This window comes from Camellia sinensis, chromosome 5, assembly GCF_055761805.1.
Source record: "Camellia sinensis isolate YWXY chromosome 5, ASM5576180v1, whole genome shotgun sequence".
In the NCBI taxonomy this organism is placed as follows: Eukaryota; Viridiplantae; Streptophyta; class Magnoliopsida; order Ericales; family Theaceae; genus Camellia; species Camellia sinensis.
The window spans coordinates 147,852,173-147,874,363 of NC_138965.1; the positions used below are offsets into that span (position 1 = coordinate 147,852,173).

The window sequence follows — 22,191 nt, forward strand, 5'->3', positions numbered from 1 at the left end:
GGAACTTTCCTGACCCAACTCCAAATGCACACTTCGATGCATTGAGTTGAAGCCAAAATGTCCTTAGGATGTCAAAGACTATCTTCAGGTCGGCCAGATGATCTTCAGGTTTATTGGACTTCACGACCATGTCATCAATGTATACCTCCACAGTTTTGCCAATTAGATGTCTGAACATCTTGGTCATCAATCTCTAGTAAGTTGCTCCTGTATTTTTTAACCCAAAAGGCATCACTCTATAGCAATATAGCCCTTTTGGAGTGATAAATGCAGTCTTCTCCTCATCTGGAGGATACATGGCTATCTAGTGGTACCCCTTGTAAGCGTCCAGGAAGCTCATCCTTCCATGCCTTGAAGTGGCATCCACCAATTGGTCAATCTTGGGTAATGGGAAACTGTCTTTCGGACAAGCCTTGTTTTAGGCTGGTGAAGTCCACGTAGACCCTCCACTTCTTATTCTTTTTCTTTACAACAATCGTGTTTGATAGCCATGTCGGGTAGCTTACCTCTCGAATGGATATGGCCTCCAGAAGTTTATCCATTTCTTCTTCTACTGCCTCAACATGCATCAATGTCGGCCTCCTTACTCGCTGGATAATGGGTTTAGCCGACCTGTCCACATTCAGTTTATGACAAATGACCTCGGGGTCAATGCTAGGCATCTCATACGGTGTCCAAGCAAACACCTCAAGGTTTGCTCTCAAGAATGCCTCTAGTTCCTTTTCTTCCACCTCGGATAAGCCTGAGCCAAGAAGGAAGAAGCGCTCTTTATCCCCTTACTGGACCAAGACTTCTTCAGGGCTTTCTCACTTTTCTCAATTGGTTCCTTGCCGACATCCTCAAAGACCTCCATGTCCTCGTCTTCAATCTTTGCTGCTTCTGTTTCTCGTATGTTTCAGGTGGACTTCATTACTGCCATGGAGCAATTCTTTGCCTGTGCTTGATCCTCTCTGACATCCTCAATTCCATGCTCTGTTGGAAATCGCAACAGTTGGTACAATGTTGAGGGAACAACCCCCATTGCATGCAGTCATGGCCTTCCCAGGATGGCATTATAAGAGGAGGGAGTGTCAATTATTGTGAACTCAGCTTTTACTTTCTTGGTGCCAACCTGCACCTCCAAACTTACTGCTCCCAGGGGCCACGTCAGCGTTCTATTGAACCTGACCATTGGACCATTGGACCATTGGATTGTTCTAGATCATCTTGGTGCAAGCCAAGCTCCTTGTAACATCTGACATACATGATGTCACAAGAGCTACCTTGGTCGATTAGAATTCACTTTACTTGGCATTCTCCGATACGAAGGGATATCACCAAGGCATCGTTGTGTGAATACTATACCATCTCTAGGTTATCTTCAGTAAATGACACCACCGGTCCCTGACACTCGTCTGCCCTAGGTCTCTTTTGTCGGACTTGATACACATGTTGGAGGTGTTTTACCTTTTAAGTTTCCCCTCGTATCTCGTTCTCATTCACCTTCGAGTGAATCACAGTGATCACTCGAGGTCCGCCTGCTTGTGGTTGTGGTGTTGACAAGGGTGGTGCTGCTGGTGCCTGTGGCAGTCTCACTTGTTTTTCCCTTATCCTGGTCTCGTCTATCAGGTCTCTTAAATGACCCTGTCTTACCAGGTCTTCCAGATGTGCCTTTAAGGCTCTGCACCCTTGAGTTAGATGCCCATCCTCATTGTGATAGGCATAATGTTTCCCCAGACTTCTTCCCATAAATTCGCCACGAAACTTTTCTGATGCTCTGTAATAGGGCTAATTTAGAATTCTTTCCAAGACTTTGTAGACCGGAATTCGGAATACGGTTGTGGTTGCCTATGCAGCCTTTAGTCCTGTCTCTTGCTTGTTGTATCCACCATTACTTCAGCCTCGCTTCGGCGAGCCGTTTTTCTTCTCTTGTTTCGACGCCTTTGTCCTCGACGTGTCCTCCTTGGCCCTGGCATACTTTTCTATCTTGGCCATAAGTTCCTCCATACTTTTTAACAATGTCTTTGCCAGTGATTTTCGAAGCATGCAATCATCTTTTAGGCCGTTCTTAAATGACACGACTGCACCTCTTGGTTGCATCCTGGTATTCGGTTGAACACCTCATAATACCTTTTGGTATAGGCCCTAAGGCTTTCATCCTCGCCAATTCTCAGAGCCATCAGGGCGTCCACCCTTAATGGCTGTAGTTTGTTTGTCACAAACCTGGCCACAAACATCTCGGCCAGGCCTTCCCAACTTTTCACAGTTCCTTTTTCTGCAACTTGTGAATCTAGTCTGATGCAATTTCCCTAAAGGATGAGGGGAACACTTTACAGAGTAACGACTCGTTCCCGGTGTACAGTGCCATTGAGTTCAGATACAAGCCGATGTGAACGTTAAGGTCCAACTTACCGTCGTATATCTGGAAGCTCGGCATATGGAACCTCTTCAGAGCCTCAAATTTGTCCAACTCCACCGAGAACGGCGTTCTCGGCTTGACCGGAGAGGTTACCTTGGCATCTTGTCGTTTCTTCTAGAGGTAATCCCTCAATCCTCTTTGGTTCATCCAGGAACTCGGCTATCAACGGATTTCAGCCTTTTCGGTGCGTTACTCACAGTATCATTATGAGTCCTCTTGGACCTTTCCTTATTAGTTGCGTCGAAACACAATTCCTTCCCTTGAACATGCCGATGTTCTTTGGGGTCAGCTTCCTTGGTACAATGCATCCTCTGAGAATCTCCCCTTCTTGACTCTCCTCGCCCAACCTTCCTTGAAGGCCGGTGAGAGTGTTCCTTGGTCCCGGTGTGCTGGAGGACTATAGGGACTGTTTTCTGCCCCCCTTTTTGGGCATTATTTTTGGCCGTTGGAATCGGCGTGTCTTGTAACGGAAACGGTAGCTGCATGACGTTATTCTGCATCATGAAATTGACGACCGATTGTAGGTCCGCCAATTTGTTCGTCATTCCCTTTATCTCATCGTCCCTCCGCAGGTATCTATCTTTCCATACCTCGAGATCGTCCTCGTTATAGTACCCACCTCGCTCTGACTTTTTTGGCATGTCGCCCTCCTTGCCGACGTCTCTCTCTCCGGGATTCTGATCCCGAGTTTCTTCGTTGCAGTTATCCTCCTCCACGTTGGGGCCAACGTGCTTACCACTCCCAGTAGGGATGTCGTCTCCAACCTTTTCTTTATGTTCATCGTTGGCCATTTATTCTCATTTCTTTCCCACAGACGGCGCCAAATTTTGTGTGTTGTTTTCTGACCACACTGCTAAATAAGTACTCAGCTGGAGAACACTAGCATAATAGATTGCGCCCAAACAACCTGTCATAGAAAGAAAAAGACTCCAGCAGTAATTCGTCCACGCGGGGCACTCTGATGATCAAGTCAATATATAATCCATGACTTCATGTATATAACCCATGACTTCATATGAATAATTTTAGCTTAAACTTGTGTAACAAAATCACCACTTTAACAAAGTTCTCTAATTTAATCACGTTTTTTCATTGAAATTAACAAAACATTTTAGATCTGTGCATAAATATTATATGAATAACAAACATCAAAAATAACTATTGTAAAATAAATAATATTTTATAAATAAATAAATAATAATAAACATATTAACTAGACACATAGTAAAAAGAAAAAATACCATGCCATGAAATGGCTAGGTTTGTTATTGGTATTTTAGTGTTCATAATAATGATCAAATTTGACAAGGCTAAATACGTGTCATTTGTCAGTTTAATTTTATAAGTTGGGGTGAAATATTATTGCATTTCAATTTTTATAGTTAAAATGTCACTAAGAAAATAGTCATTATTAGAGTATCTTCAATACTTTATCTTTTACTTTATTAAATTTAAATTTAATAAAAAAAAATATAATTTTGGTGCTCTAACATTAATATCAAACCAGCATATGATGTTTTAAATTTTTTATCAAATTGAACATGTCTGGAGTATTTTATCAAATTTGTAAGTGACTCGTTGGGCAGGACGTCCTCTCGAACAATTTCTTCCTTGCAAAATTATCGTGCAAGTTGTGGTCAATTTACACTAACCAGTCAACCGATACTTTGATTAAAAATTTTAAATTTTTTGTTAGAATATGCGATATGAGATAAATTTTTTACTCAAATTTATAAATAAAAAAAATAGAAAAAAAAAAAGTAAACGGTGGAGATGTTAAAATGATTGAGAAGCAATTAGGCACCTATGAAAAATGACGGGTCGTTCCGTTAAAAAATGGGTAGTAGAAAATTTGAACCGCATATAAATCCAAACCCGTTATAAAACAGGTCGAACCTAACCCACACGGGTCGGGTCAACAGGCACAAACCCGTATGGTAGGGCTTTCTCTATCGTTAACAACAGTGCTCAATGCCCATCAGCATCCCCCACAGTGTACTCAAGAAGAGAGAGAAAGGAGAGAGACAAAGGTAATTTGTATCTATATCTATTTCTCTATATATATAGAGAGAGAGAGAAAGTGAGAGAGAGAAAGTTGAGAGAAAAGAGTCATAGTATGGCGTGAAACCTCAATTCACTTCGTCACGGCTTTGCCCTTTTCCGGCCACCACTCACGGCGGCGCAACGGTCGGAAAACCAGAACAGAAAATAAAAAAGGTTACTATTTATTATCAGTTTGTCATTTGTTTCATACCCAGTAGAGGAAATCAAGATATGTTGTCGTTTCACTCAAGTTTATATGCGTTTTAGTGAGCTGTACCTTTTTTGCTTTGTTTTTCTAGGGTTTGTCAACATATTTTTGGCTTATTGGATTGTGAATTTGGTCATTGGTCGATCTGATCGATGTGGGTTTTGGATAGTCCTCGTGGGTTTTTGATTTAAATATTATCTCTTGTTTGGTTGCTGAGAAAAATGCATGTCTTGGAATTTTCACTGTTAGGGGCCTGAGAAAGCAGGAGACTGTGCACTGCAGTGCGTAATAAGGTTAACACAATCATTTTGTTCGGTTGAGGTTAGTCTTTTAGTTTATTATAATCCTGAAATCACTGGAAAGCTAGGGTTGAAAGTAGTTGCAGTTCAGTTTTGGGTTTTCATGGAGGAAGAGAGTCATTGCTTTGTTATTGAATTTTTTGAGGAATTGAGATAATGAGGCTTTAAATTTGAGAGATGAGCTATTGAGAGCATCCAATAGTGTAGTTTAAATTTTTTGATTACATATTTGTTTTGGAATGTGATTTCAAGTTGTTTTCTTAGGGTTGATTGATTTTTTGATCATGAGAAAATGTGTTAAATTTGGGAAAAAGTAAATTGGGAAAGAGAGAAGCTAATATATTTTATTTGAATTTGGTATTCTAATTTTATGAAAACAATAAGCTGAACAAGTTTTAAAAGTTATTTTTATCTTTTCTCTTTTCTATTTTCTCTGCAGCCAAGTCGATGGACATTGAAATCCTTTGGCTGTGTTTGGATTATGGATTTGGAAAGGGAAAGGGAAAGGGAAAGGGAAAAAAAGTTTAGCTTATATTTCATTCACATTTCCCTAATCCCTTTCCAAATCCCTACCAAAATCCATGATCCAAACACAACCTTTATAAAAATCAATTGGGAAATTTCCATTGTTTCCCATGAACTTGCAAAGATGTTATTCTATATATTATGTTTTTGCGCATAAGAGTGTACAGAAGCATTAGGTATGAAAAATGAGGCATTGAAGGATCCGATATTTTGTAGTTTGATTTTCTTTTTGAAGTTTTGTTTTCGGGCTGATTTCAAGTTTATTTCTTTATTGATAAATAATTTATTGACTCCAAGAAAATGTGTGAAAACTGAAAAGAAAGGAAATTTTAGGATGGATGTAAGCTAAAATTTGGCTTACTTGACTAAGGTTTCTAATTTTTTGAAACGGACTGAACAAGCTTTAAAAAATATTTTTATCTTATCTTCCTAGATTTACTCAGCAGCCAAATGGAGGGACATTGAAATTATTTACAAAACTAGTGGACTAACAAAAGGGAAAATTCCTGCTGTTTCCATGAACTTGGACAGATTTTATCTTTGTACTATGTTTATGTGTGAACTAATTTAAGATATTTTGAAGTATGATAATATAGTGGTGGCAGTTGTCGGTGGGCTCTCCTTGTATCCTACATGCATATACTAGTTTCTTAAATGATCTTGGAACATATCAGCTAAGATTGGATGTGACTCAAGTGTTTGGTTAGCACATTATGCCTTTCAGATCAAATTTGGATGGAAGATATAGGCTCTGTTTGGTGGAGCTCTGGAATGTTAGTTCCAAAGTTTGATTTGAACATGGTGTTTGTTGAAGATTTTCAAAAATTAATTCCACACTCACTTTTGAAAACACGGTCGAAAGCGGGAAAATTTGGGCTAACCGGTCGTCCCACCGGTTGACTGGAACAGTGCAATTTATTTATTTTTTTTGGCAATTGACACATGTTAATTTTTATATATTCAATAAAAAATATTTTCGGAATTTTTTAAAATTTTTTATGAGCTTTAATAGAATTTTGAGTTATGTGTTTAGTTATAAGTTATAAGTTTTTGTATCAAATATCATATGTCACATCAAAAATTTCCCACTCAATTCAAAACTCATTCACCAAACAAATTTTCCACACTCAAATCATAATTTCAAAACTCACAAACTCAAAATACAACGCTATTCTTAAATTATATTTAGAAAACTCTACCAAACGCAACCATAGCCTTTGCTTAAAGTTGATACCAACTATGGGCTGGTTTAACAGTATGCTAGCCACCCAAAACAAGTTTGAACTTCACTGGAACAGTTTTTGAATTATCCTAAACAAACACTAGAAATTTAGGGCTCATTTGGGATTTGGCTTTTTTATGCGAAAACATGAATAACTGGTGTGTTTGACTTGCTTTTTTTCAAACTTCAAGTGAAGAATGTTTTTGTGCTTTTCTCATTGTGACTGATTGTATATCTGCTCAAAATTTATTCACTCAAACAAATTATAATCTAAAATGTAGTTTTTGCTTTCTATTAGTAAAATAAGTTTGATCTTTTTTTCATCATCTTTCTTGGGTAAACTTCCTGGAAGGATTTTAAACATGATATTTTGTTGCTTATATTAATGCTGTCATTAAGTTGGCAGAGAAATGTGCTCAAATTTTGTAGTCAGGTGCATAATTGTGTTTTAACATAATAAAGGAGCTTCATCTTTATTGTTCTATTTCTCTCTTGAAGTACGAGAAAGTTGACTTGATTAATTTATGGTAGCATATCATATATAGGCATGTATAAAAACCAATTACAAGAATTGGCTCAGAGAAGCTGCTTCAACCTGCCATCTTATTCATGTATCCGAGAAGGTCCAGATCATGCCCCCCGATTTAAAGCCACTGTCAACTTTAATGGAGAGACATTTGAAAGCCCCACGTTCTGTTCTACCTTGAGGCAAGCGGAACATGCTGCAGCAGAGGTAGCTCTGACCACACTTGCAAACAGAGGCCCCTCTAAAGCCTTGGCTGCAAGAGTATTGGTGAGTGTTTAACTGAGTTTGTTTCCGTTTGTTTTATTGCCTTCTGTACTTCACTACATAGTTTGGTAGGTCGTTTTGATCATAAACTAGAATGTTTCATTGTCTTTTAGCATCAATTTATGGAAAATACCCTTTGTTGATGCAAAAGTTATGGAAATGAAGACTCAACATTTGACATATTGACCAACGTAACTCTAATGTTTGAAATAATTATCAGGTTCTAGCTGAATTAAATACAGCAGTATAATTAACAGTCATCTTCTTTAACCTGATTTGTGGGCTTTTGATTCATTTTGGGCTTCTTTGGTTTAATTACATAATGTTATTTATTAGGTTAATTAAAGGAAGGCATTGTGCTGATATGGTGTTGGTGACGGTAAAACCAACACGGAGTTTAATTAAGTGACAGTAATTAAATAATGCAATACCCAATTTATTAGTGAAGAGTCAACTTGTTGACCAAGCAATGATTGTGTCCAAAATGTAGGGGGTTAAACCGGCCCAAGTGCTTCTAGTCCTTGAGTTCAGACTTGAAAAGTAGGGGGTGAGCACGACAGCTCCATATATAACAACTAGCAACCTAAATATACAAGTGAACATGCTTCATGATGCAATGCGCCATTTAACCATTTTAAATTTATTTCTTTAATCTTATAAAGTGAATTTATCCGTTTTTATTTTCTTGGAAACTTTAACTCACTCAAGCTTTCATAAGTCTAAATAGTCCAAAATCTATAGCGTTCCTAAGACTTACCAATTAGACAAAATAATCAAACTAAATGATGGAAATTCAAGGATACTCAATTCCCAATGGCAAGGGTACAAATCCGACTTTGCCAAGTCTCAAAACATCAAGTCGTGCACCAATACTTGACGACTCACAAGAGTACTTAATCAATCCAAATTTAGGGGTTACTAACTGAAAGGACTGTGGGTACCAACCCATGCAGGTTTTTGGATTTACACCGACGAGTTTGAACAAACTCGTTATTCATGTGCTTTTGGTCACACAACTAGCACAAATGACCAAACCGGCCCACAAATTGTAACTCTCAAGCCCAAATAAGTAATACCAACTCAAATCAATACGAGGCTTCCAACTATAAATTTTTAAATTCAAGAAAATATCAAACATAAAATCAAAGTCCCACAACTTAGTAAAATTTCTTATTTACAAAATGTCCACTTCATTTTTTCCAAAAATATCAACCTTTTTTCAAATTGCTCCAAATACAAATTTCTTTCAAAGTCCTCTTCTCCTACCAGCGTAATTAGGTAACTAGCTCATTTATTTTAGCAACATAACTTAGCATACCATCCTTTAGATTTTCAAGAGAATTAGTAAGCAAATATCTACATACCAAAATATTACTCTCCACAGACTCACCCAATATCAATGAAGTGTATAAAATGACATGTCAATATTTTTATTAACTCTCTTTTAGTCACATTTTTCAGATACTCTCAAGAAAAACTCTAGGAATTTCATGATTTCACACACTTTTTCAACATTTACATATACCAAGCATGCTATTTTAACTCCGATTTCCATATATGCCAAAATATCCCCAAATGCCCAATTTTCATACCATAAACATATCGACATTTTTTTTTTGGGAAAGGAAACCCCAAGCATCTCTTATACTTCAAGAATAGCTCTAAAATGAATGTACTTCAAACAGCCATTACTTATCTTTAACATACAACTTAGAAAGCACTTTTAGAAACTAGAATCAGGGAACATGCTTTTCATTGCAAAATAACTAATCCTAAACATGGCATCTAATATATTTGAAACTAAGTCTTTCTTTCATCCTAGCGAGTTAAGAAACTTCCTAGTGTACTTCAATTTAAAACTTGACATATAATGCCCTATTTATAGGCACCCAAGACAACCATAACTAAAAAATTACTAAAAAGGAAACAATACAATAATGAAATCCTAATTATTTGATATAGTTCCTAAAATTCTAAATTTCCAGATAGTCTTCAAATCTTTCTCAACCATTGCCTTTTCTGTCCTCATCACATATATTCTAACTTTTCTCTCGTTCAGGATGAAACTGGAGTTTACAAGAATTTGCTTCAAGAGACAGCTCAGAGAGCTGGGTTAAACCTCCCAGTCTATACCACGGTTAGATCTGGACCTGGCCATGTACCTGTTTTCTCGTGCACAGTTGAGCTTGTGGGAATGAGCTTTTCAGGGGAGCCTGCTAAGACCAAGAAACAGGCTCAGAAGAATGCAGCCATGGTCGCTTGGAGTGCCCTGAAACAGTGTATGCATCATCATTTTTCTTAAATTTATTCACTTTGTTAATGCATGCTTCTCATTCCTTGTTTATTCCTTTATTATTATTTTTTTTTCAAATTTTGTTAGCATGGGGCTGTGATATTTATTGCCACTACTGGTTAGTTACCTCAGGAAGCACGGACACTTCAAAATAGGTATCGTGTACGTGTCCATATGTTGGATACGCCATGTGGTGTATCATCTACTTAGCACTCATGTCTAGTTGAGTTTTTAGAATTTTTAATTTTTTTTTCAAAAGCTAGCTTGGTGAGAAAATGAAAAAAGAAAAATTAAAAACACTCATTATTTGAAAATATTTGAAAATACAAAATGTCTTTTTTGGTGATAAATTTTGTCAAACTAGTTTTCAACTTCTCAAACAAAATTTACAATCAAGTTTTGAAAACTCAACCAAACATATTGGAACAAGTGTCAAACTAGTAAACTTGAGCACGTATGCAACGGTAAAACTCAGGGTGTTGCAATTTTTGTACCTAACGTATTTGTCAAACTCATATGCCTTGATCTTATCAAGCATTTTGACAAGTTACACCACTACACAAAAATGTTTTGGGTTGAAATTTTTCCCCCAAAATATGTTTTGGATTTTTTCCTTGGCTACTATATGTTGTGGATTTTTTATGTACTTACTAGTAGTTAAAAAATTACCTAAATGTCTTCTGTGAATTTTAATCTGTTTATCTTTGCTCATGTAGTGGCTCAACAAAGGTCATCTTCCTCTCCTTCATCAGAGATGGAGGGCAGCGAAGAACAGGAACAAGTCGTTATCGCTCGTGTTCTTGCCAGTTTACGACCACCAGAATCAAATTCCTCTGCACGAAAAGACTGTCAAGACGAACCCAATAGATCCATTCCCACCCACAGGGATCGAAATCCAACACCACCGAGCTTATATCCTATGCAGTATCAAAGTTGGGCTTACTCTAGTTTCCCCGCAGAAATGGCCGTGTATCAAATGTGGCAAGCGCAGCAAGCGCAGCAAGCACATTTGTTGCAGCTGCAAAGTCGCCTGTTGTCAATGCCGGCCCCGCCGAGTCCTCAGGTCCTTCAACACATGCAATCGGTTTTCCAACCCGAACACGATTTATATTTTTTAGCAAGGGAGCCAGAACATGTTCCTGTAGGGCCCGGACTGGCAGTTACGGCGTTGACCCCATCATTGAGCGAGCAAGAACGTATTCCAGTTGCGCCTGGAGTGACGACTTCGTTTTATGTGCAAAGCAACTCGCTCACTAGTCCAATTAGGGAGCGGTCAATGGTGACTATTCAAGAGATAAAAGAGGAGAAAACAGAAGAATCATCGAATTTATGCAATGCTGAAGTGCAGGAGCCAGTTCGGGAGGACAAACAGAATATTGGTGGCTCAGAAACCAAAGTCGAAATCAGCTCTGGTAAACCCGAAGTAAACACCACCCAACAATTTGAACGGGTCCCTCTGAATGTGAATTCCGGATTTAGGCCCATTCAGTTCCGCGATCAAATTCAACAACACAATTTCGAGTCTTATCGATCAAATCTTAGACCCCAACATCAACCAAGAGCAATTTATCACAGAATCTCTGGACCACCGTCAGCGGCGGCCCCAGTGATGATTAGAACCGTGAGCCATGCTTCTTCAGTGGGACCCAGATCCCATAATTTTGGGAATCGGATGCCTGCTCCATCGAAAATGAGAACTGGAACCGGAGCTACTCCAAATTCTACTGGAATAGAATTTGGAAGAGTGCCTTCTCAGTTCATTGCCCCAGCAGTTCAAATCAGATCGGTTATACCAGTCTGTTCTGCTCCACCAGTGAGAAAGACACCGAGTTCTAACCAGGTTGGACAATCATCCAATCAAGAAGTAAAAAGTACTGGACTAGAAGAAGACGTCTCGGCTGCAAGTTCTGAACTCAGTAAGCTTAAAATGTGAATCACAAATGAAATTTCCAAACGGTTTTTTTTTTTTCTTTCTTTCTTTAGTTTGGTAGCCTTCGTTGCTCCGAATGCTTTGAAATAATTTGAATAACATAAATGTAGTTTGGTTTCTCTTGGAAATATGGGAAACAGAGAAAGCTTTTTTATCGATAATGTGCATCCGAGAGGGTTATGATCTGAGATTTGATGAGCCTGTGAATGTTTTCCATAAGCTATTCCCTTTTTCATATTTGTGAATTCATTGGTTGCTTTTGCTTTTGTTTTCCATAGAAAACAAAACTGTGTGCAAGCAGGTGGGTAATAAAGGTGAAAAATTACATAGTGTTTTATGAATTGGATTCCATTGTTATGGGTTTAAGATTTGATGATTAGCTCAATGGTACGGGCTTGTTGTTAGCGGCTCCAGTGGCATAGGTTCAAGTCACGAAAGCAGTTTCTTTCCAGAATTGGGATAAGACTGCATAAATCTTGCTTGCTTCAAATCCTGCTTGAGCAGGAGTTTCGTGTATTGGGTTGTCTCCTTTTTTTCGTTCTCTTTTTCTTTTCTTTTCTTTTCTTCTTCTTCTTTTTTTTTTTTTTTTTTTGTTTTGTTTTGTTTTTTTTTTTTTTTCTGTTTTTGAGTAGGCTTAATTACTTTTTGAGAAGGGTGTTTGCATATGAACTACTTGAATTTTATCACTGGAATGGAATAGTCGTTCTGTTAGAATACACAATTCTCAGAAGAACCAAACACTGCCTGAAGGTAATTCTGGCGAAGATTTGCTGGGACATATTCCAGTAGTACTCTCTCTCTCTCTCACAGATGATGCATTATAGTTGATTTTGAGGTGTATTTTAATTGAATTCCTCTTTGCAGCTAGGTTTGGAGGTTAAACCCTTTGTCATAGAAATAGCCCATGCTGGTTTTGTGTGGAGTTTTCATGTTCAAATAAGCAAATGCATATACAAGAGTAGGATTGCAAACGAATCGAACCGAACCGAGCTGAGTCGAGCCGAGCTTTACTGAGCTTGAGCTCGGCTCGATAAGAAACTGTGTTCGAGCTCGGCTTGGCTTGGCTTGTTAATATTAATGAAATTTGAGTTCGGCTCGGCTTGATAATTTTTTTTAATATTATTTATATTATTTAAATAAAAATATTATTTAATATATAAATAATATATTTATATTATTATTTATATTTATTTATATATTATTTAATATATTAGTAATATATTTATTATATAATTTAAATTAATATAAACGAGTCGAACTTATACAAGTTTGAACTCGGCTCGTTTACTAAACGAGCCTAATATTCGAGCTCGACTTGTTGACTAAACAAACCGAATCGAGCTGAACCCTTAATGAGCCGAGTCGAGTATGCTCATGAACAGTTTGGTTCATTTGCAGCCTTATACACCAGTCAAATTTTTTTTTTGATATTTTTGTTCTTTCCATGTTTCAGAAACAAAAATAAAGAAAATTTTGAAAACACCCATCATATATATATATATAGGAGTATTAAATTTTTTGTGTTGAATTGGTTTTGAAAATTCAAATTCAAAAATTTGCTTGGAGTGTTTCCTAAAAATGTGGTGGCATAAAAAAAATCCATAAATAGATTTTCAAAACATTTTGTCAAACAAATTCTATGTACTTTTTTTTAAAAAATTATTTTTCAAAAATAAAAATAAAAAAACTGAAAACGAAAATTATGCTAAACATGCTCCTTCAAAGTAGAAGTTGGCATCAATCTAAAAAAATAAAAAGTTGGCGATTGAAAAACGAAGAACAAATATATTGTTGATGTGGCTCCTCTCCTCTCCTCCCCTCCTGGGTCATAAATCTATTTTTAAAATTTTTCCAACAGTAGATTCGAACTTTTTTGGTTTGGGGCCAGAATGATTATCTTAAACGATTATATTAGAATAGTTTATTTATTTTTGAATTTTTTACAGGTCACAAATGACAAAAGGACTTTCAGATTTATTGGACACAATAAATTTTTTACTAAACTAAGTTTTTAAAAAAAATACTAAATTATATTTCATGAAATTTAGAATAAATACACTAAACCTTATAATTTGTGGGTGCTGATTTCTGACCATACTGCCAAACAGGAACTTGCTGATTTCTGACCACACTGCCAAACAGGAACTTAGCAGGAGAGCACTGGCAGAATAGATCACGTTCAAACAACCTGTCATAGAAAGATAAGACTCTGGCAGTAGTTCGTCCACCCAGGAGCCCTTCGACCATCAAGTCAGTACTTAATTATCTCTCAAAGATAGCAAATAATGCTTAATTCACTAGCCAGAATACAAAAACGTACCTTAGACCTACGAGGGTGCCTTACTTTTATAACTAGCACTAACCTGATCCCTGTAGAAGCCTAGCTTCAATGGACTTTGACTCAATGCTTATCTTGGACTCCCAGCTAGATAGAGATAAACTCCCTAAGAGCTCTATCTTTATCCAGACTAAGATCCTCCCCCATTCTAGGACTCCTATCCCTTATCCCTTCATCTCGAATTTCGATATTTCCATAGATAACCTCGGCCTAGCCGAGATCACCCCGGCGTCATGACCAAGACACATGACATCTCGGCTGACACTTCGGCGTCACCTTGGCCACGTGTTGTCATCCACAAAATATGTCCACACAACTGCCCCCAAGGTTCTATGACCTCGGCCTCCTGAGGTGATGGAACGTACATTGTTTGTCCACATAGCACGTCAGCTAAGACTTACTCCAACCTTCATGGCAAATATCATCACACGTCGGCTTCTCATGACCAAGACTATGCAGTCTACTTTATCAATGACCAAGAATGAAGAACCAAGTTCTTCGAGTTCCTTAACCGAGATCGCTCTTATAGCCGAGGTTTTTGTTTCATTAAATCAAGAACTCCAAGAGTTTTATCTGCGCATGAGCTATCACGTACGGTTTACTTAACCGTTTTCTCCACATGTTGCTCTCTCATTGGTTCGTGCCTGACGCGCGCTATCAGGTCGCGTTGCGTCTCGTCTGCGCACGCTGTCTAACAGACACGTCGTCTAAGGCATTCCATTATGGTTTGCCGCCCTTTCAAATTTTTAACAAAAACAACTTCTCTCTCTCTCTCTCTCTCTCTCTCTCTCTCTTTCTCTCTCTCTTTCTCTCTCTCTCTCCTGTTGTTTCACTTTGCATTCCTTTATTTTTGCTCAAGCTTTCTCTCTTTAAAGCTTCTCTTCCAAATCCTCCATTGTCGTTCCTTTCGAGCTCTGCCACTGCCATATTTTCCACCTCCGGCACACTTTTCATCATCTGCTTTCGATCATTCTCATCGTCTGACTTCGACGACTTTCATATCGACACTCATTTCACTCGATAAGTTCACAATTCTTTCCCCCTTAAGTTCGGTCTCTGATTTATTTCGAACTCCATTACATGTTTATACGCTGTTTGCTGCCATTGTGAATCTGTTTGTGTTCTTGAATCTTTACTTGTGCTTTGAATTTCATCATTTTGGGTGCCAAATGTGCTTGTTTGCTACTTAGTTGTTCAATCTGTCTTTGGGCCTACATACACGGTTCATGGCCCTTGTGCACACATACACACTGTTCATGTGTTTGATGCTTTAACAGTTTGTCACTGTTCTTGGTTTTTGCACATCTGCACACACTCATTCAGTGTTCTTTAAATTTCTATTTGTTTTTTTAAGTCTGAATCATGTTTTTTTTTTTGTTTTTCTTGCTTATTTCCAAATCTTTTCCTTGATTTCCTGTTTCCGTATAGATTTAGGTTTAGGATTTGATAGAAACAATATTCCTTAGGGAAATTAAAACAAATTCCCTAAAGATCTTGAAAAACCCTTGCCCCAATTCTTGTTTAGGGTTTAGTTGAGGTTCTTAAACCCACACCATACATTCTTTTTTGAAACTTTGCCCTAACCTTCATAAGCTGACATCATGGGTATATTCAGGTGGAGAGTAGATACCCCAGAAAAGATAGAGTATTTCCGTCGAGAGTTCTCCATCCCAGCCGATGTTCACCTTAGGTTGGCTGGGGAGAAGGACTCTATTATGCCTGATAGGGATTCCATGCCCTTCCCAGTTGTTGCTTTCATAGAGTATGGACTTAGATTCCCTCTAAACATTCTTTTTCTGAGAAATCCTTCATTATTACAAGCTCAACCGGATGCAACTGGCCATTAACTCCTATAGGGTCATCAATGGTATAATTGCTCTAGCTAGCCGAGAAACGTTAGGATAACACTAGCCGATATCCAATATTATTATACCATGTGTGGCCTAAAATCCAAAAAAGGCTACATCTATTACCTCAAGCCGAAATCCACAGCCTACAAACTCATAGCCGACCTCTCAGACTCTAACAAAGGTGCTGGAGATGATTACTTCATCGTCTCAGGCAACTAGGAATTTGCACCTGACGACGACCTTCATCTTTATCCTTCGCGCTGATCGATGTTTAAAGAGGATGAGGGTAAGAACCAAGTGTCAAATTTTCTGCTTTAAGACTTACCACTTTATTTCCCTTATATGTTCTAATGTAGGAATTTTGTTCTTGCAGCTCTCCCTCAACCCTCAAAAGATTTTCGCCAGTCCTTCTTTCCCAACAAGGACTTGAAAAGGCTGCTGAGCTTGCCAATTGACCAGCGCAAAGCCCCTCTACTGCTCAACTACATTCTAACTTACAAATCTACCTTGCCCGACGTTCCCAAGAGGAGCAAGACTTCTCCCTCTGCTACAACTCCAACAGTTGCCTCCTTACCAAGGCCAGACCAGGCCTCATCTTCTGATCCAATTAAGGTTGCATCAACATTTGCCCCCAACTTATCTCGATATCATAGTAACGACGCCGACGTCGAGCTCTGCCAAACGTACTAACAGGTAGAAATCGTAGCTGCAAACATCAAGGTTCTGAGGCGTCGACTTATGATCTTGCAAACCCACCTACCGCACTTCCAGTAATCCATTTCGGTGCCAAAGTAACAGTCACTTCGCAAACCGACAATTGTTGAAGACCTTTTAGCGAACATCCCAAGGGTTGTGACGGTGCAATCCTCGCCTTCTCTATCCCAATCAAAACCAAAGCCGAAAGGATTGAAGAAGGCCAAGGCCAAGGCCATAGTAACTCAGATTGAATCTAAGGACACTATGCCAATTTTGAAATTGGCTGAGGTTGAGAAGAGTCAAATGGCTACCGAGAAAAGGCTAGCCGAGGTCGAAGCATCTGATTCCCAACCGCTCAAAAGGCTGAGGTCTGAGCAGCCTGAGGGTAGTCGCAGTTTCCCTGGCAATATGACTTGGGCTCCTGAGGTCATAGTGGATGACAGGCCCCTGACAGTTGGTGACAGAGCAATGAACCTTGAAGTTAGCTCAGCCCTATCAATGGCTATTCTTTTACCAGAAGACATGAACCGTATAGCCGAGTTGCATGAATACGAAAACTTCGCCCTTATGATGCAACACTCGGTCTTAATAAGTCTCTTTCTTATTCTTTTGTAGTTTTCCTATACTTAGTCAAATTTCATTAATTTGTTTTTCTTCTTGCAGGCCATCTAGCATGCTCATTCATACGCGGTCAAGATCGAGATGACAAGAAAGGAGTTGGCATAAAAGACTAAGAAAACTGCCAAACTCCTTTCTTCACTCAACTATGTCGAAGCCAACAATTGAGCACTGCTGGATCAGGCCAAGGCTTCCAAAGCTACTCAAGATTTGGCCGAGGAAAAAGCTAAAATGGCCGATGCTGAAGCCGAGGCCGCTAGAGCCGATCTTGAGGCTCCCAAGGGCAAGGCTGCTGATTTAGAGGCCAAGCTTCAAGAGGCCCTAGACTCGTAGGAAGCCGAGGTGAAGGCAGCCGATGAAAAGGCTTATGAAGAAGGGTAGGCCGTTGTTTGTGACCAGTACAAACAGCAAGTCAACGTGGCTTGTAACCAAGGTTATTACCTTAGTTGGACGACGACGCTCAACAAATTACTTGTTCCAATGGACTCTGACCTCCGAGACATCAATCAGCTTTAAGTGCCTTTCCCTCCAGAGCCTAAGGACTCTGGCGATGAACCCGACGAAGATGATACCGAGGATGGTGAAGTTGATGAAGTAGAGGAGGAGGCTGCCATTGATGCCAAGTCTTCCACCCTCAATGAGCAAGTAGACTTGACTCAAGATGAGGAGGATGACTTGGTTTCCAAGGGCGTCTCACCCAAACCAACCACCTCTGAGGCCGAGGTCCAGTGCGCCGAAAGGAGTCTGGATCAGTCTTTGCTAGAAATAGACGCCGAGATAGCAGCCGAAAAGAATGCAACACTGCCCGCCGAGGTCCAGAAATCACAGACCAATCCTAGTATTTAGGATATGTCATATTTATTTTGTACTTCTATTTTGTTTGAACAATGTTTAGCTTGAAACTTGGCCGATATGCCCTTTTTGTAATTTGAACAAGTTGTCTTTTGCCAGGCCGAAGTGCCTTTTCTTGAATGCAAGTCTCCCATTTTCTTCTAAGTCTTAAATGTTTGTTGTATGTTTTATTGCTTTCATACTTAGAATATTTTTATATTTCTTCAAAGTATACCCTGACTGTTTGCCTTGGCCAACCATTGGCACACCTTGGCTAACACTCAAAAATATCAAAAATATTTTTGCAAGTGTTATTTAGTATTTCTCTTTACTTTCATATGCTATCCTTTTAGACTTTACCCTTTCAAAGCTTGGCAACCTGGTTGTCTATCTCGGCCAATATGTATCCCGGATAAGTTTTCCTCGGCTAACTTCAACTTGTAAATTTTTGAGAAATTTCAACAAGTGTTAAGTCCATTCAATCTTGTAAAGTTTTCCAAAAATTTCAACAAGTCCTAAGCTCTTACTTTCAAGTTTATCATTCTTACCCAGCTCCCTGCCTCCTAATGTGAACCTAAGTTTCACTTACGTTCACATTACGCATGTGCCTAAGGTCGTTTGCCGAAGTTAGATTCAAACAAAGACTAGCCGAGATTATCAACCTTGGTTTCTCTGTTAATCTAACTAAAATGCACTTAGTTCAACTCCATTATATGCAAGTATAATTTCAACTCTGCCATATAATGAGTCTAATTTATTCACCATACTTCACTTTAGAAACATCGCCAACTTAGTTCAACTCTATTATATGCAAGTATAATTCAACTCTGTCATATAATAAATCTAAGTTATTTGTCATGCTTCACTTAGAAACATCGCCAACTTAGTTCAACCCTATTATATGCAAATATAATTCAACTCTGCCATATAATAAGTCTAAGTTATTCGTCATGTTTCACTTTAGAAACATCGTCAACTTATTTCAACTCTATTATATGCAAGTATAATTCAACTCTACTATATAATAAGTCTAAGTTATTCGTTATATTTCACTTAGAAATATCGCCAACTTAGTTCAACTCTGTTATATGCAAGTATAATTTAACTCTGCCATATAATAAGTCTAAATTATTTGTCATGTTTCACTTTAGAAGCATCGCCAACTTAGTTCAACTCTATTATATGCAAGTATAATTCAACTCTGTCATATAATAAGTCTAAATTATTTGTCATATTTCAATCGAAAATATCGTCAAAGGACTGGTTAGTCCTATTACACAAATTTCAAAACCAAGCTAGAATTTTATTATTACTTTGGCTAATGACATAAATTTCGAAAAAACAAATATCTAATGATAGAAAAATTTCAAGTTGCAAATGTTCTAGGGTCTTGGTAACTCTTTGCCCTCATTGTCTTCAAGCCGATATGCCCCATTGCGGGCGACTGAGGTAATTCTATAAGGCTTCTCCCAATTTGGGCCAAGCTTACGCTCCCTAGGATCTTTTTTGTTGGCGACCATTTTCCTCAACTCAAGGTCCCCAACTTTGAACTCTCTTGGGTTAACCTTCTTGTTGTAAGCCTTAACAAGTTATTGTTGGTATGCTCCCAGCCGAATTACTGCTTTATTCCTTCTTTTTTCTAACAGGTTCAAATCTCGGGCCATGAATGCCTCATTAGTCTCATTCTCTATTCTCTGGGTTCTGATCCCTGGGATGCCGACTTCTAATGAGATGACTGCTTCAGTGCTATAAGCCATGGCAAACAGGGACTCCCTAGTTGATCTCCTTGGCGTAGTCCGATATGCCCATAGTACATTGTGCAACTCTTCCACCCATTTTTCCTTTGCTACCGCTAGCCTTTTTTTGATCTCATCTAAGATAGTCTTATTAGATGCTTCTGTCTGACCATTACTTTGAGAGAAACTTGGAGTAGAGTAATAGTTCTTGATTTTGTACTTTGCACAGAAGCTTTTGGTTAGCTTACTGTCAAATTGTATACCATTGTCTGCTATTATTGCCCTTGGGATCCCAAACCTAGTGATAATGTTTTTCCATATGAATTTCTTCACATCAATATCTCGAATCTTCACAAGGGGTTCTGTTTCTACCCACTTTGTGAAATAATCAGTTGCTACCAGCAGGAACTTCCTTTGCCGAGTTGCTTGAGGTAGTTGTCTAATAAGATCCATGCCCCACTGGGCAAATGGTCAAGGGGTAGATACTGGGTTCAAATCTGCTGCTGGTTGATGTATCAAAGGTGCAAACCTTTGACACTTCTCATACTTCTTGATGTAGGCTTCAACATCCTTCTGCATGTAGGGCCACCAATACCCCTGAATAATGGCCCTATGAACAAGTGATCTGCCCCCAGCATGGCTGCCACATACCCCTTCATGTATTTCATACAAGAAGTCTTCAATTTGGGAGGGGTACACACACACCTCAAAAGGGGGCTAGTAAAGGACCTTCTGTAGAGATATCCTTCTACTGTTAGGCTAAACCTTACTGACTTCAGTCTGGTCTTGCGCGCCTCTTTGCGATCATCTGGTAACTTGTCGTCACTGAGAAACAACACTATTGCATCCATCTAACATTGACCCATCTCCATACACATTGCTTCATACTCCGTGGTTAGTAGTTTCACACTTGGGCCTGACAAATAATCAACCATTATTGTTCTTGCCTCCCCTGATTTCATTGCACTAGTCAAGATAGCCTAGGCATCGGCATGGCTATTGTCATCTCGGCTAACTTGCTGTAGTCGGCAGTTCTGAAACAAGGCTAACAGTCTAACAACCTCTTTGACATAGCTATCATTCTTTTATCTAGGGCTGCATATTCGCCTATTGCCTGGTTCACAATAAGTTGGGAGTCACAGAAGACTACCACCTCGTTGGCTTCCATTACTACTGCCAAGTTCAATCCTGCGATCAGTATTTCATTGTTTGAAGCCTTAAACCCTAATCGAATAGATTGTTTTAACATCCGCCCATCTGGCGATACTAGCACTACTCCTGATCCCGCTTCCTGACGGTTTGAACTCCCATCAACATACAGACGGAAGGAGTCACCGATGTAAATGTCGCAAGGCTTGAGTTTTTCTACCTTCTTCTGCTCTGTTGATGTGGGATTTCTCATTTCCAGTTGGGTTTCTTCTTGTTTCCCTAGACATCCTAAGCCGCGACTCATCGGAGCCTAACGTGGGATGGCACTAGGAGTGAACTCGGCCATAAAGTCGGCCATAACTTGGCCTTTGATTATCATTCTGGGACTGAACTCTAAGTCGTATTGGCCCAATACCACTACCCATCTGGCTACTCTGCCTATCAGATCTCCTTGTTGTAGCAGGGACTTCAAGGGGTGTTCAGTCAATACCACAATCTTGTGGGCTTGGAAATAATGGTTCAACTTTTTAGAAGCCATTATTAAGGCTAATGTCAATTTCTCTAGGGGTAAATACCTAGTCTCTACGCCTGCTAGGATTTTACTCACATAGTATACTGCTATTTGTTCTCCTTTCTCTTCTCTGATTACCACTGCACTCACTGCATGCTCCAAAACTACTAAGTATAAGAACAGCTCCTCTCCAGGTACTGGATTTGAGAGAACTGAAGTTGTGGTCAGGTATCTTTTCAAGTTGGCCAAGGCGACTTCATATTCCTCTGTCCACATGAAATCTGTGGCCTTTTTCAATAGACTGAAAAATGGTTTACACTTATCTGAACTTCTGCTATAAATTTGTTCAGGGTTGCGGCCCTTCCTATCAACATTTGCACTTGTTTTTCTGACGTTTCAAATCTAGGATGGCCTTGATTTGATTTGGGCTTGCCTCAATGCCCCTTCTGGTAACCAAGTATCCCAAAAACTTACCAGACCCAACTCCAAATGCATATTTTAAAGCATTGAGTCGGAGCCGATATGTTCTAAGGATATCGAAAACTGCCCTTAGGTTAGCCGCGTGATTCTTAGGCTCTTTGGTCTTCACGACCATGTTATCAATGTATACTTCTACTGTTTTGTCAATCAGATATCTGAACATCTTGGTCACCAACCTCTGGTAGGTTACTCATGTATTTTTTAACCCGAAAGGTATCATTCTGTAATAGTACAGCCCTTTTGAGGTGATAAATGCAGTCTTCTCCTCATCAAA

General features: G+C 39.0%; 1 protein-coding gene across 6 annotated transcripts; it reads left to right on the top strand.

Moving 5' to 3' along the window:
• The first annotated feature begins 4,374 nt into the window (after window positions 1-4,374).
• LOC114314058 (uncharacterized) lies at window positions 4,375-11,896 on the top strand. Of its 6 annotated transcripts, none has more exons than XM_028260497.2 (5): window positions 4,379-4,615; window positions 4,899-4,970; window positions 7,241-7,488; window positions 9,545-9,764; window positions 10,495-11,896. In XM_028260497.2, the coding sequence occupies exons 3-5, from the start codon at window positions 7,243-7,245 to the stop codon at window positions 11,709-11,711; spliced, it is 1,683 nt and encodes a 560-aa protein (XP_028116298.2). In that variant the 5' UTR covers window positions 4,379-4,615; window positions 4,899-4,970; window positions 7,241-7,242; the 3' UTR covers window positions 11,712-11,896. The 6 variants fall into 6 exon arrangements, with proteins under 6 accessions (XP_028116297.2, XP_028116298.2, XP_028116296.2 ...); XM_082870014.1 differs by having other exon boundaries at window positions 4,394-4,615; window positions 4,741-4,970; XM_082870017.1 differs by having other exon boundaries at window positions 4,438-4,615; window positions 4,741-4,970; window positions 7,227-7,488.
• The last annotated feature ends 10,295 nt before the right edge of the window (window positions 11,897-22,191 follow it).